The sequence below is a fragment of the Rhinopithecus bieti genome, unplaced genomic scaffold (assembly GCF_001698545.2).
Source record: "Rhinopithecus bieti isolate Rb0 unplaced genomic scaffold, ASM169854v2 scaffold_41913, whole genome shotgun sequence".
Lineage (NCBI taxonomy): Eukaryota > Metazoa > Chordata > Mammalia > Primates > Cercopithecidae > Rhinopithecus > Rhinopithecus bieti.
Genome location: NW_016818964.1, coordinates 8,402,110 through 8,417,994, shown reverse-complemented (window position 1 = coordinate 8,417,994; position 15,885 = coordinate 8,402,110). Strand labels below are relative to the sequence as shown.

The 15,885-nt window shown below is 53.9% G+C and overlaps 1 protein-coding gene across 2 annotated transcripts in view; it reads right to left on the bottom strand.

Moving 5' to 3' along the window:
• HHIPL1 (HHIP like 1) overlaps window positions 1–12,324 on the bottom strand; it is a 27,713-nt gene extending 15,389 nt beyond the window's left edge. The window contains exons 1-2 of one of the 2 annotated variants that reach the window (XM_017857878.1): window positions 11,911–12,324; window positions 4,213–4,859 (exon numbers count right to left, since the gene is read on the bottom strand). In XM_017857878.1, the coding sequence (XP_017713367.1) occupies window positions 4,213–4,859; window positions 11,911–12,165 (902 nt within the window). In that variant the 5' untranslated portion in view covers window positions 12,166–12,324. The remainder of the gene's footprint in view (window positions 1–4,212; window positions 4,860–11,910) is intronic. The other variant, XM_017857879.1, reaches the window with a different exon arrangement.
• Between the last annotated feature and the right edge of the window lie 3,561 nt (window positions 12,325–15,885).

Here is a 15,885-nt window from a genome sequence, read left to right as displayed (position 1 = left end):
TTTTTTTTTTAATTCCTTTTTTTTTTTCTTTTTTTGACAGAGTCTTGCTCTGTTGCCCAGGCTGGAGCACAGCTCGGCTCACTGCAACCTCCATCTCCCAGGTTCAAGCGATTCTCCAGGCTCAGCCTCCTGAGTAGCTGGGATCACAGGGTCCCACCATACGCCTGGCTAATTTTGTGTTTTAGTAGAGATGGGGCTTCACCATGTACGCCAGGTTGGTCTCAACCTCCTGACCTCAAGTGATCTGCCCACCTCGGCCTCCCAAAGTGCTGGGATTACAGGCGTGAGCCACCATGCCCAGCCTGGAAAAGACTTTTCATATCCTTTATATTAAGTGATTTTCCACGAGGAACTAGTAGGTAGAACGAGCAAAATTAATGCACTCTATCGTGCCAAGCAGGACCTAGAGGCTCAGAGAGGTTGAGCAACCTGTCTAAGGTCACACAGCCCATAGGTAGCAGAGCTGGGATTAGAACTCAAGTCTTCTAGTTCCGGTCTACTGTTTTTTTTGGTGGTTGTTGTTTGTTTGTTTGTTTCTGCTCTCCACTGCTAGCACCTGCCCTGTTATGATTATGGGAAATTGTCAACCTAGTCACTGACACAGCTGGTTTCTTCCTCATCATAGCTTCCCCCACACTAGTTTACTTATTACTTATGTTGAGCACATCTTATGTACTCCCTCATTTGCAGCTTCTAACAGTGGGCAGGATGGTGTGCAGTGCACTCAGCGCCACACTCACTCTACTCAGGAACCTCCCTTACTGCCATTACAGGAAACCTACTACCATACTTCCCAGCCAGCTGGCTTCCAGTTTGTGTTGGTGGGTGGAAGGGAGAGGCCAAGTTTCTTTGGCTTCTAACCTTGCCTCCAGAAGTGGTGGCTGCAGAGACAGCAGCGTTGGCTGGTGAACCTGGACCCCTGGGTTTCCACCCAGCCATCTTGGTACTAAGAGCAGCAAACTCCACAGCACAAAGGACTTTTTCCCTTTGTTCCTCCAACCCAAGAGTGGTAGCAGCTTCTTACAGTTATCAGTCTTTAAGTAACTTAACCTTCCTCCTCTCCTTCTCCAGCCCTCCTAATGCCTTAGTCATCCTTGTGTTCAGTTTCCCCTGACTGAAATACTCAGGGTGGTTTAGGTTTTCCAGGATTGGTCACTACTTTCTCAATCCCTTCTTTTTCTTTCTTTCTTTTTTGAGACTCTATTACCCAGGCCGGAGTGCAGTGATGTGGTCATAGCTCACTGCAGCCTCGAACTCCTGCGATCAAGAGATCTTCCTGCCCCAGCCTCCTGAGTAGCTGAGACTACAGGTGCATGCCACCATGCCCGGCTAATGTTTTAATTTTTTGTAGAGATGAGAGCTCTCACTGTGTTGCTCAGGCTGGTCTTGAACTCCTGTCCTCAAGCGATCCTCCCTGCTTGACCTCCCAAAGTACTGGGATTAGAGGTTTGAGTCACTGCACCCAGCCTATTAATCCCTTATCAATACAAATAAGAAAAAATTAGATACAGAAAGGTCAAGTAATTTGAACTCAGGACTTTGACTTTTCAGAGCCGAAACTCGAGGCCTCTTCTTTGTGAGGCCTGTGCATATGATCTGGTGAGCGATACAGAGCTCCAAACCCCAGGCTTTCAGTCATCCACCCGGCATTGGGATCCAGGTCTGGGAAGAGACTGACAGTGGACAGCGGATTCAGGCTAGGGTAACCACTCATTCCTGGCTGCCCTGAGCCTGCTGTGCCTACCTCTCCCCACGAGTGAGTCAGGTTCTAGGCTTGACTTTGTGAGGTTACCAGAGGACCTTTGCCGAGCCCCCACCCTGAAATATGTTCATCTGTATATTTTGTGTTCCACCTCAAGTCTTTATCAGGAATCCATTTTTAAAAGTCTCACCACTGAAGACACATCCATTCTGTCCCTCCATCACCCCTCTGTCAGGTCCGTGTGATAAACTTGGTCTCTCTTGGAGAACTGGCTGTACAGGCTCCTGTAAGATCCTGAGAATTATGTTTCCTCCTTTCGCTCTGGCTGCCAGGAAGCTCATAGTCAAAACTAATGCTGTGAATCATAAAGATTCACATTAGCCTTCACAGCTAACATATTTGATTTCTCCTCCTTTTTATATATTCAGTGTCAAGATTTTACAGTTTTATCAAACACACAATGTGCTGTTCTTTGCTAATTTGCCCTCAGACCCAGTACTGGCCCTCCCCCTACCTCCTCTCTCTCTCCTGCAGGGGGTCAGCTCCTGTGAATGACATTTCCCAGGCTTCGTAGCTAGCTGGCCTCCAGCGAGGTCAGCCAGTGGACTGCATTGGCAGGAGCCTGGAGAGGGAGGAGCACTTCTCTGCTTTAAGCAGCTTCTTGGCAGCAGCTGCTCCTCCCTGGCTCTACCTCCTCCTGCCCAGGCCAATTATGATTCCAGCTTCCACTGGGTATCCTCAGCTCCAGGGTCCCAATAACCCCATCTTCTCACTTTGTCCTCCCCGTCCAAGGGGTGGAAGTAACTTCCTCCAATTGCTGACCTCAGAGTCGCTGCCTTCCCCAGGTTGCCCCCGCCCCCCCGCCCCGCCTTTTTTTTGAGACAGAGTCTTGCTCTGTCATCCAGGCTGCAGTGCAGTGGCAGGATCTTGGTTCACTGCAACCTCTGCCTCCCAGGTTCAAGCAATTCTCCTGCCTCAGCCTCCCGGGTAGCTGGGATTACAGTTAGACACTACCACATCTAGCTAGTTTTTGTGTTTTCAGTAGAGACGGGGTTTCGCCATGTTGGCCAGGCTGGTCTTGAACTTTTGACCTCAAGTGATCTGCCTACCACAGCCTCTCAAAGTGCTGAGATTACAGGCGTGAGCCACCGCATCGGAGCCCTTTCATCATGTCTAAAACCCGAGTAACTGACTCCCAGGATCAAATTCTACCTACTGAGTTACCTGATACAGGGTTTACTTCCTACTGAACTCAGACTGATATGTGTACCCCACATGCGAGGTCAGGTCAGACCCATTTTGAAAACAGTTGGGGCATAAATCATCCACAGAGCACAGGCTCTGCAGACGTTGTTGAGAGGAGCAGAAGCCCGGAGGAGGAACAGAAGAACTTAGGGGCAGGAAGGAGAGCAAGTTCCCTGGGGCAGCGGATTCGGGTGGGAAAAAGGAGCCAGTGGGGCTCAAGAATGGAATCTTCGGCCGAGGCAGGCAGATTGCCTGAGTTCAGGAGTTCAAGACCAGCCTGGGCAACACAGTGAAACCCCGTCTCCACTGAAATACAAAAAATTAGCCAGGCATGGTGGCATGCGCCTGTAGTCCCAGTTACTGGGGAGGTTGAGGCAGGAGAATTGCTTGAACCCGGGAGGTGGACGTTGCAGTGAGCAGAGACTGCACCACTGCACTCCAGCCTGGGCAACAGAGTGAGCCTCTGTCTCAAAAAAAAAAAAAAAAAAGAATGGCACCTTCAGGCCGGAGTGAGGCAAGCTGGGGCAGAGGGCAGAGGGTGGGCTTTGGAGACAACAGATCAGGCTCCCAGCTCTGACGCTCCCTCCCCATGTGACCCAACACTTCACCTCTCTAAGCCTCCACTTTCTCATCTGTAAAATGGGAAAAATAATACTAGCCTCAGTGGGTTTTAGGAGACTCAGATGAAATGAAGTGCCTGAAACAAAAGAGCTGGTGCAGAAATGTCGGGCCTCGCAGGCCAGATGGAGGGGTTTGGATATGATCCCCGTATGAGGTCTGATCTGCAAAACTGTCCTTCCCCAGGCCCCAAAGCATGAAATTCAGCACCCATACCAGGTGTGTTAAATATTCACAGTAGGGCCGGGCGCGGTGGCTCAAGCCTGTAATCCCAGCACTTTGGGAGGCCGAGATGGGCGGATCACGAGGTCAGGAGATCAAGACCATCCTGGCTAACACGGTGAAACCCCATCTCTACTAAAAAATACGAAAACTAGCCGGGCGAGGTGGCGGGCGCCTGTAGTCCCAGCTACTCGGGAGGCTGAGGCAGGAGAATGGCATGAACCCGGGAGGCGGAGCTTGCAGTGAGCTGAGATCCGGCCACTGCACTCCAGCCTGGGCGACAGAGCGAGACTCTGTCTCAAAAAAAAAAAAAAAAAAAAAAAAAAAATTCACAATATATGAGAACAGGATACCAACTGGTACAGTCACACCAGTGCATATGGGTACCTGCCCCCACCCAGGCCCGGGTTCCCCAAGGAAGCCACCTCTCAGAGCTGTGGTCCACGGCGTTCTCATCATCCTCAGAGACCCTGAACTCGCTGATGCGGATCCACTCACTGGTGCGGATACCCACTGAGTAGTAGACGTAGAGCCTGTGGTTGTGCCGGAAGCTGGGGTGAAAGGCAATGCCCAGGAAGCCACGTTCGTCACCCTGCCAGGGCGAGGTGAGCACCGCCCGGCTGATGTTCAGGAAAGGCTTCTCCAGCCTCGAGCGGTCGGGCAGGTAGGCCCACACCAGCCCCACCTGCTCGGCCACGAAGAAGCGGTGGGTGCCATCCCTGGCATGGACCATGGCCACGGGGTTGCGCAGCCCATTGGCCACCTCCTCCAGGCACAGCTGCAGGCAGCCCTTGGCATCGGCCACCACATGGCCCAGGTTTGAGTTGAGGTTCTTGTTGACCAGCAGGTAAGGGAAGCAGTAGTCCGTGTCATCCAGGGACAGGTAGTGGCAGAACCTGGCACGGTTGCCCTCCAGCACCTGAAGCTCCCGGTCAGTTGAGAGGTGACGGAACAGCCCCCGGCACTTATGCCACATGTCCAGGCAGTAGTCCTGGCAGAGCCCAGGCACCGTGCGCAGGGGTGTGAACGGGTCCTCAGCGTCATAGAGGTGGGCTGCATACGGAGAGCACTCCTGCAGAGACAGCGATGGCTCAGAGATGCTTCGTGGAGGTACTTACCAGCTGTGTACCCTTGGGTGGGTCCCCATCTCTCAGAGCTTCAGTCTGCTGATCCATAAAATGGAGACAATGCCATCTGTCTGTTACCATGATAAGCCTCAGTGACAGTAGCAAACGTTAGGCCTTAATGTTTGTGTTGTTCTGTTAGAGCACAGAACGCTACTCCTACTCCTATTAATAGCAGCAGCAACAGCAGCAGCTACTCTGGAGCACCTGCCGTATGCCAGGAAGAGTCTGAGGCACTGCCACCCACCCTCTCTGTGTTAACAGTGCACCTCTGCCCCTACATCAGCACAGCTCACTGCTGCACCGAACTTGGGTTCCTGCCCAAGGCTCACCTCCGATCCTCCCTGACCACCCTGTCCGCACCCTCTAGTACCTTCTGGCCTCTATCTGTTGAAAAACAGTAAAATACCAAGTGCTGTCTGATTTGGCTCTGCCCATGGACAGCTCCACCACCAGCTCCCGCCTCTCTCCACCTCTCCAGCCTCCTGTCTACCTTCCATCTCCTGATATTCTGATATGGCTTGGATCTGTGTCCCCGCCCAAATCTCACGTAGAATTGTAACCCCCAGTGTTGGAGGAGGAGCCTGGTGGGAGGTGACTGGATCACAGGGGCGGAGTTCTCACGCATGGTTTAGTTTAGCACCATCCCCCCTTGGTACTGTAGAGTGAGTGAGTTCTTATGAGATTTGGTTTTTTAAAATGTACCCCTGCCCCGCCACCATCTCTCTCTTGCTCCTGTTGTTGTCATGGGACATGCCCGCCTCCCCTTTGCTTTCCATCATGATTGTAAGTTTCCTGAGAACTCCCCAGAAAGAGAGGCCACTATATTTCCTATACATCCTGCAGAACTGTGAGCCAATTAAAACTCTTTTCGTTATAAATTACCCAGTTTTGTTTTGTTTTGTTGTTTGTTCATTTGTTTTTTTTAAGACAGGGTCTCTCTCTCTCTCTCTGTCACCAAGGCTGGAATACAGTGGCACCATCTCAGCTCACTGCAAACTCTGCCTCCTGGGCTCAAGAGATGCTCCTGCCTCAGTCTCCTGAGTAGCTGGGACTACAGGCGTGAGCCACCACACCTAGCTAATTTTTTTATTTTTTGTAGGGATGAGGTTTTGCCATGTTGCCCAGGCTGCTCTCGAACTCCTGAGCTCAAGCCATCTTCCCGCTTCAGCCTCCCATAGTGCTGAGATTACAGGTGTGAGCAACTGCACCCAGCCACGTATTTCTTTATAGCAATGAGATAAGAGACTAATACGTACTCCCTGCCATTTCACACCTCTGAGCCTCAGCACAGGCTGTCCCCTTTGCAGGTATGCCCTTCCCCTACTCTTCTCTGGCAGACAGAATTCTCTTTATTCTTAAATCATGACCATGACCATGGGAGAAGGAATGCTAACCAATCACAGCAGTTCCTGGGGTTTGGGGCAGATTGTGGGCCAGGCACCAGGTCAGTGAGCCCACGCATCTGCATTTCCTCCTCAAGGCAACCACAGGAGGGAGGCCTGTTCTTATTACCACTGCACAGAGGTGGAAGCAGACAGCAGAAGGGAGCCACTAGCCCAAAGTATCATGTCACATGCTGATGGGCTGGGGTTTGAGCCATGTCTGCTCAGCTCGACCTGCCAGCTCCCTGCTACCCATCCCCAAATGCCAGTTAAGTGTTCCCACACCACTGCACCCTCTCTGCACCCTATCCCTACCCAAAGCACAGGCCACAGCTCCAGGCTGTCTGCAGGCCTTCCTGTTAGAGCCGCCAGCTTGTGGCGTGGTCATTCTTTCTATCTGTGGCTGACACCCTCCCCCACCTGTGAGTCCACCAGGCCAAGGCCTGGTCTGAGTCAGCTCTGGGCCCCCCAGAGGCTTCAGGGGATGCTCCTTCTGCAGTGGGGAGGCGCTGACAGTCACGTACTCCCTCCCCTCACAGGGAGGACCAGGCTGGCTTCCAGCAGGAGGCCTCTGGGATGTTTGGGGGAGGATTGGGCATGCGGGATGGCAGGCTGCCTCCCAGTGTGTTCTCAAGTCTCAGGCCAGGGCCCACTCACTCCTGTGACATGATTGTGGCTTTTGTTCATGCCACAGCCTGTCCTTCTGGCCCCTCTACTGCTGTGAGGCTAGGTCTCACCTGACAGGCCAAAGGCCACTTGGCAGAATGTCTTGAGGTCCTGGTCAGTTACTGTCCCAGGTACAGACCAGGGTGCCATGTCTCACATGCCCCCCCTCTGCCAATGAGCCGGCCAGATGGCCAGACCTCGGGCTGTCGTGTGTGCTGTCCCTCCCATGGTTCCCCGGGAACCACCTGTGGGTCAGCCGGCAGCTGCACATGGACCAAGGAGGGGCTGTGTGCACACATGCCTTCTTTCATCTTTGCAAGGTAGGGTCATTGTCACTATTTTATTTTGTTTTATTTGTTTATTTATTTTTTGAGACAGGGCCTCTCTCTGTCTCCTGGGCTGGAGTGCAGTGGCACAATCCTAGTTCACTGTAGCCCTGACCTCCTGCACTCAAACGATCATCCCCACCTTGGCCTCCAGAGTCGCTGGAACCTCAGACGGGCTCCACCACACCCAGCTAACTTTCTACTTTCTTTTGTTTGTTTGTTTTTTTTTTTTGAGACAGAGTCTCGCTCTGTCGCCCAGGCTGGAGTGCAGTGGCCGGATCTCAGCTCACTGCAAGCTCCGCCTCCCGGGTTCACGCCCTTCTCCTGCTTCAGCCTCCCGAGTAGCTGGGACTACAGGCGCCCGCCACCTCGCCCGGCTAGTTTTTTTGTATTTTTTAGTAGACACGGGGTTTCACCGTGTTCGCCAGGATGGTCTCGATCTCCTGACCTCGTGATCCGCCCGTCTCGGCCTCCCAAAGTGCTGGGATTACAGGCTTGAGCCACTGTGCCCGGCCCCGGCTAACTTTCATTTTTATTTTTTGCAGAGACAGGGTATCCCTATGTTTCCCAGGCTTGTCTTGAACTCCTGGACTCAAGCAACCCTCCCGCCTCAGCCCGCCAAAGTTCTGGGATTACAGGCATGAGCTACCGCACACGGCTTGACTCCTGTTTTATAGATGAGGAACTGAGGCTTAAAGAAGGCCATGTGCCAAGAAGTAGCCAAACCTGGGCTCACACCCAAGCCTCATGGCGCCTGGACTGGTGTTCTTTCTAGATTAGTCAGCAACACTTCATTCACCAAGAATTTACTGAGCAGAGATTGTGGCAGGCACATCTTGGTTCCAGAGACACAGTGAGGGGCAGAATAGACATCTGGAAGGCAACGAGAGCCCTCCATTCACCAAAGCCCAGTCCAGAACTACAGAGGGAGCAAAAGTTCCCCTAGGCAGCCAGGCCGAAGACCTCGGCATCCACGCATCCCAATCACACAGCAGACGCTTCCTCGTGACCTATGTACTCTTACTTACACACAATGTAATATGGTGCCCAGACCAGGGTAGTCCAGAACTAGGAAGCGACAAGAGTGATTGCTACTGGCAAGAGGATGATCCGCAGCTTGGCCTCAGTGTGTTTGGGGGCAGGTGGCAGGAAGCTCACAGCAAACCAGCCCAGTATCGAAGGCTACAGCTGCCTGGGCCATTCAGTGCAGGGCAGAGAGCCCCCATCTTGCCCAGAGTTTGCCATCCCATGTCACTGACACTCGTGACTTATGGCCGTGGGTCCTGAAGGTTTCTTATGTCCACCATTCATTTTTTGAAAGACCAAGCCTTTGCGCACAGTGTTCTGTCCAGCGGATATTCGCTCCTCACCTACTTCCTCCTCTGGCAAACTACTGTTCATGACTCAAGGCCGACTCAAAGGTCTCCTCTTGTCCTCTATGTTCCCAGGGCCCTGACTGGTCCATCCCTGGCCCTTATGGATGCTCCCAATGCACTCTGTCCATATCTCAGGCATGACACTCACTCCATGGAATCTTATAGCTTACAGGGTAAGTTCTCTACAGCAGTCACTGCTCCATCGCCAGGGGCGCTCCAGTCAGTCAGCTTGGCTAGGATTTCGTTATCTCTTTGCTTGTCTGTCCACTCTACAGACTGTGGGACACAGTGGGGCTTCAAGGAGGGAGGCAGTGTGGCGAAGTGGTTAGGAGAAGGGTTTTGGAGCCAGAGCATACATTCCCCATGGGGAATGCTTCTTAACCTCTTAATGCTCTTAACCATGGGCAAGCTCCTTAACCTCTCTGTGCCTATGTCCTCATCTATAGAACGGGAAAGGAGTTCCAACCTCTTAGAATTGTTGGGAGGAATAAATGGAGAAGATGCGTGTGTTTGTTCAGTAAATATGAGCTATCAGCATGCAACCAACATTCAGGAAGCCTTCCCTGAGGTATGTGGCCTTGTTCCTACACTCCTTGAGGAATCTCTGGCACCTTCCTGTGTGTGTCGGTCTCCTGAAGCGACGAAGGGGACTTTTGAGACTGGGCCTGTGACTTGCCAACTGCTTTTGGGTCCAGCATCCAGCACAGGGCTGACTCCTAACAGGTTCAGGAAGAGCCTGCTGAATACATGAGCCTGTAGGGCACATTTCATGGAGAACTCCATCAGAAACCATGCTTTGATGATTTCAGCGGCTTAGAGAGGCAACCCCAGTCACAGGGGTGGTTACTGATGTGGAAGCTCACACCAGATGCACTGGGAGTGCCACGCGCCATGGCTGTCCTCTCTCCTCCAGAGGACACAGGCACTTACTGGACAAGCCAAGCCCCAGGAAAGAGTCTTACATCTCCCCAAAGCAGGTGTGAAGGCCTGAGTGCCTCCATACTGCCAGAGATCTATAGGTAAGGCACCTCCACCACCTCCCCGTGTGGAAATCAGGAGGTGCCAAATGCAGACTCCGCCTTGGCTAGCAGAGAGCACGGTCCTCCCACCAGGGTGCTCCAGGAGGTCCCGTCAGTGAAACTGTAACCCAGCCTCAGTCGCCGTCTCTAAGCTCACTCCAGACATGAGGTCACTCTCAGAGACGCCTGGGCTGAAGTGTTAGCAGTCACTTCACTGCTGGTTGCTTAAGGCCAGGCTGTCCTGGGAAGGTTCCCAAGAAAAGAGAGGTGCCCTGCCAGGGGACAGCATCAGGACTGACCCTTCCCTTCCTCCATCCACCTGCCCCCCTCACTGCCCTGCTGAGTCAGGCACATAGCGAGTGCCCAATAGACAAATGTGGCATGGATGCAGGAACTCTGCTATGTGACAGGGGTGGGGAGACCAAAGGACCTGGTCCTGAGGAGCCCCCAGGCTGGTGAGAGAGGCAAATGCTTGGCCAGACCATTCCCGTGCCCTTGAGGCGCACAGCATGGGAGTCCAGCAGAACCCACCTAAAGGTGGCCAGCCCACCCTTTGTTGCATTCTGAAGCTCCCAAGGTCCCCCTCCTCATCCTCCCAGAGCCTACTGCTTCCCACCTAGATATGTGTTCACATCAGCGAGTGTGGCCCATGTCCCCACCTCAACCACCACTGAGCTGTGTGACCACTGGGCAAGTCCCTGCCTCCCTCTGAGTCTTTCTTGAATCGGGCTCCGAGCCTCACCTGGACCCTTCCCAGGGCTGGGCAGCCAGTGAGGGCCAAGGAAACCCTTGAGAAATCCAACTGCAAACATTTACCGAGCCCCTAGTATGTGGCATTTAATCTGCATGGCAACCCAGAGGACTGGTTAAGGCTTTATTTTATATATTCTATTCTATTCTATTCTATTCTATTCTATTCTATTCTATTCTATTTTTGAGACGGAGTCTTGCTCTGTTGCCCAGGCTGGGGTGCAATGGCTCGATCTTGGCTCACTGCAACCTCTGCCTCCCAGAGTCAAGTGATTCTCCCGCCTCAGCCTCCCGAATAGCTGGGATTACAGGTGTTCCCCAACATGCCCAGTTAATTTTTATATTTTTGTAGAGATGGAGTTTCGCCATGTTGGCCAGGCTGGTCTTGAACTCCTGACCTCAAGTGATCTGCCCACCTCGGCCTCCCAAAGGGCTGGGATTACAGGCGTCAGCCACCGCACCCAGCTTCATTTTAAAGATACTGTGAGGTGCAGCAGTGACCTGCCCAGGTCACGAAGCTGGGGAAGTGACAGCCAGGATCAAACTCCAACTCCAAGTCAGCCCTCTTGCCCTTCCCCACACCACCTGCCCCTGCTGGCCGAAGGCTGGGACATGGCCCTGGCCACTGGGGCCTCTCCACCCCAGGCCTCTCACTGGCCAGATGCTGGGGCAGGAATGCCTTGTCCTGCCCCATTTCTGCATTCAGCCAGGCAGCATTTGCCCACCTGGGTGTGGTCAGGCACTGGGGCCTCAGACTCCCACAAGAGGAAAACAAACAGCGGTGGCAGCGCCAGGTGTGCACAGAAGCCGGGGCTCCCCCTCAGGGGGAGGATGGGGGGCCCAGGAACTTCAACACATAGCTGTTGCTCATTCCTGAGTGAGCTTCTGCCAGGCCAGGGCGCCATCCCCAGGAGAGGACACAGCACCCACAGAGGTGATGGCGGAAGTGGCAAGGGCATCAGGATGGGGGTGGGACTCTCGTGGGGGGCAGTGGCCCCAACCCCCGCAACAACCCCTGGCCACACGTTGACCACGTCCACGGCAGGGCCCCCTGCTTTCACTGCCCCTGGGACAACACAGAGGAGCACTGACCAGGACAGATGCCTCTCCACCTTGGTACCCCGACAAGGGTGCAGCTGCTCGGGGTAGGACGCTGGGGGCTCGACTCCAGGGGACCGGGGCAGAGGAGCCCCCAACCTCTGAGAAAATGATGACATCATCTGTCCGTCCCTCCTGCTTCAGGAGGGGAAACTGAGGCCCTGAGAAGGCCCAAGTCATAAAACGAAGGAATGGCAAAGCCAAGAGTCGCCCTGGGATGCGCAGTCTCCCCGCCCCGTGCCAAATGACTCCCTTTTGGGGACTAGAGTTCCAGAGTCCGCCGCCCACTCTTGGCCCTCGCCCCCGCGGGGTTCCGATCTCTGCTCCAGGACCCGGCCGTCCGCGCCCCGTCCCTCCCAGTGGCCGCGCGCCCGCTCACCTGGCACAGCAGGTCCCTCGCGTAGCCGGCGCACGCGGCCCACTCGGCGGCGTCCACGCGGCTCGCCAGGTCCCAGAAGCGGCGGGTCAGTTCGGCGTCGCGCCCTTCATCGCAGCAGCCGAAGTCCGAGTACTGCGCGCAGAGGCGCAGCAGCTGCGGCGGCCGGAAGGGCGGCCTGAAGTCCAGGCACTGCGGATGCGCGGCAGCCCCGAGCACCCAAAGCGCCAGCAGCGCCCCGGCCCCGGCCCGAGCCATCGCTTCGCCCCGCGGGGGAAGAGGCGGAGGGACGGCAGCCCGAGTCCCCTCCCGGGGCGCTCGCAGCGGCGGGGAAGGGGCGGGCGCTCCCCTCCCCTACACGCAGGGCCTCCAGTTTGGGGACCTCCCCTTCTAGGAGGCCACCTCTGGTCGGGGACATGCGGCGGGACTGAAGGAAGAGGGACGCGGCGCAGAATGCGGTACGACCTCTTTTAACCGCTTTCCCAATTCAGTGGGAGTGGCCGGGTTTGTGGAGAGTCCCGGTGTGTTTTCCCGGTTCCGCCTGGGGCCCTGCTTCCTCCCCACAGGGCGCTATTTAGCCAGGGAGGCGCAGGGCCAGAGGGCTGGACTCCTGGGCTCCGGTTCCACCACCCACTGGGCTAGGGGAAGGGATGCCCGCAGCCGGTCCCCGAAAGCTCTCACGTAAGTTTAAAAATGGGGGAGCGAGGGAAAGGACAGGGGGTGTTGCCCCAGGACTCTCAGGGAGAAGCGAAACCTGGCCTAGGGGTGGGGAGGGGGGACGGAGCAGCTACCGCAGTCCACCCTTGGCCCTTACTGTGTGCTTCCCAGTCTCTGCTCCTGGGGCAACGGATTCTCCTGCAGCCCAGGACCCACTGGGGCTTCCCACTTCCACTCTCGCACAGGGAGCACTGATGCGTCTACCCCCTGGGGTGGGCATCTAGCCCTTTGTTCTGCTGCCCCTGCTGAAGATTCAGACCCAACCCCGCCCCACCCCCCAACACACACATGCAGACGCACACACACAGCCTCACCTACCCCAGAATCTCACAGCACCAGAACCACCCAGGCATTTTCTCAAGTGGACCTCAGCATTTGATCCTCCCTGGAGTGTCCTTCCCCATCTTCTCTGTCCAGTGAGCTCCTACTCCATCTTCATGGCCCCAGCGCACACATCCGTCCTCTGCAGGTCTCTTTGGACTGTCCTGGGGGACCGTGTTTCTGTCTTTGGGCCCGTGCTCCTGGCAGAGCTGGGGGTGGATTAGATGCAGCAGGGCTGGAGCCCTCAGAGGTCTGTGGCTCTGGCCTGAACAGGTACAATGTAAGAGTCAGTGTCTCTGCTGGAGACTAAACATCTCTGAGTATTTGAAACACGGGAAATTTAATGCAGGGACTTGAAGTCAAAGAGGCTAAGAAGCCATACAGGCAGGGCTCAGTGAAGTAACCTTGAGATCAGCAACAGTAGGAACAGTCCCCAGGTCCTTGATGCAGGGAGAGCAGATGTTACCGGAGCCAAGGAGCTATGGTCACCTTGTAAAACCTGGACCCTCACAAGGCCTGTCGGGCCAGAGCTGGAGATAGCCACCGTCAGAGATGCTGCACAGACAGAGCGGGACAAATACCCCGGCTTCTCCCTGCCACCTCCCCTCCAACTCTCACCTGTGACTTTCATTGGCTGAACCTAGCAGAGGGCTGCTAGGGTGGGAAATGCGGACCGCAGGGGCTCCCTGCGTAGAGAGCAGGGCACAGGCAGAGCCAGGATGGAGTCGGAGGGCACACAGGCCCAGGGAGGGCATCTACGATAGCCCCTACTTCCCAGCTGGGACTCAGAACTGGGTGATAGTCACACATCACCACAGGGCTCCAGATGGGTGTACAGAGGCGGAAGTGACACAGAGCCTGGGCCATAGCCATGAGGTTTGGACTCCTACAGCCACAGAATATGTCAGACACAGCCCAGCCCCAGCCAGAGTAACATCAATTCTTACCCTAAGACCTATTTATCTCAGTTCCTGTTATTTAATATATCCTGACTGGCTTTCCAGAAAAACAAGGCATGAAAAAAGATAAGAAAAGTCAGTCAGGGGCCAGGCACAGTGGCTCACGCCTGTAATCCCAGAACTTTGGGAGGCTGAGGCAAGCGGATCACCTAAGGTCAGGAGTTCGAGACCAGCCTGGCCAACATGGTGAAACCCCGTCTCTACTAAAAATACAAAAATTAGCCAGGCGTAGTGGCACACGCCTGTAATCCCAGCTACTGGGAGGCTGAGGCAGGAGAATTGCTTGAACCCAGGAGGCAGAGTTTGCAGTGAGCGGAGATCATGCCATTGCACTCCAGCCTGGTTGACAGAGCGGGACTCTGTCTCAAAAAAGAAAAAAAAGAAAAAAAAAAAAAAGAAAAGTCACAGTCAGAAGGAGCATCAGAGCCAGCCTGGGACATGACACAGATGCTGAAATTACCAGCCATGGAATTTAAAATAACTATGACTAATATGTTATGGGCTCTGGTGGGAAAAGTTGACAACATCAAGACCAAACACCTCTGAGTATTGACAAGGACATTGCAAGGATAAATGGGCAATAGAAGCAGAGAGGGGTCCACCTTAAGAAAGAAAATAAAGGCCGGCCGCAGTGCATCACGCCTGTAATCCCAGCACTTTGGGAGGCCGAGGCAGGTGGATCACGAGGTCAGGAGATCGAGACCATCCTGGCTAACATGGAGAAACCCCATCTCTACTAAAAAATACAAAAATTAGCCAGGCGTGGTGACGGGCGCCTGTAATCCCAGCTACTCGGGAGGCTCAGGCAGGAGAATCACTTGAACCCAGGAGCAGAGGTTGCAGTGAGCCGAGATCACACCACTGTACTCTAGCCTGGGCCACACAGCGAGACTCGGTCTCAAAAAAAAAAAAAAAAGGCTAAGAATTTTCTGAAATTCATGACAGATACAAAACAACAGATCCAGGAATCTAAGAGGCATAAAGCAGGATAAATACCAAAAAATCGATAGCGAGGCACATCCTATGCAAACCACAGACAACCAAAGGTGAAGAAAAACCTTGAGAGAAGCCAGAGGGGAAAAAATACCTTACCTATGGAAGAACAAGGAGAAGAATTACAGCAAACATTATTAGAAACCAGGCAAGCAGGCCGGGCGTGGTGGCTCATGCCTGTAATCCCAGCACTTTGGGAGGCTGAGGCAGGTGGATCACCTGAGGTCAAGAGGTCAAGACCAGGATGGCCAACATTGTGAAACCCCTGCTCTACAAAAATACAAAAAATTAGCCAGGCATGGTGGTGGACACCTCTAACCCCAGCTACTTGGGAGGCTAAAGCAGGAAAATTGCTTGAACCTGGGAGGCGGAAGTTGCAGTGAGCCGGGATCTCACCATTGCTCTCCAGCCTGGGCGACAGAACGAAAGAAAAAGAAAGAAAGAGAGAGAGAAAGAGAAAGAAAGAAAGAAACCAGGCAACCAAGAGACAGTAGAGTGAAATATTTAAAGTGGTAGAAGAAAAAAATAAAAATAAAAAAAACCCATCAACCTAGAAGTCTAGATCCAGTGAAATTATCCTTTAGGAGTGAAAAGAAATGAAGACTTTCCCAGAAAACAAAAATGGGAGAAATTCATCACCAGCAGATCTGCCCTACAAAAACAAAAAAGCATTAAAAGAAGTTCTTCAGGCCAGGCGCAGTGACTCACACCTCTAATCCCCACACTTTGGGAGGCCGAGGTGGGTGGATCACCCGAGGTCAGGAATTGGAAACCAGCCTGACCAACATGGCGAAACCCTGTCTCCACTAAAAATAAAAAATGTAGCTGGGTGTGGTGGCGGGCACCTGTAATCCCAGCTACTCGGGAGGCTGAGGCAGAAGAATTGCTTGAACCCAGGAGGCGGAGGTTGTGGTGAGCCGAGATCATACCACTGAACTCCAGCCTGGGTGAGAGAGAGATACTCTATTTTTTTTTTTTTTTTTTTAAA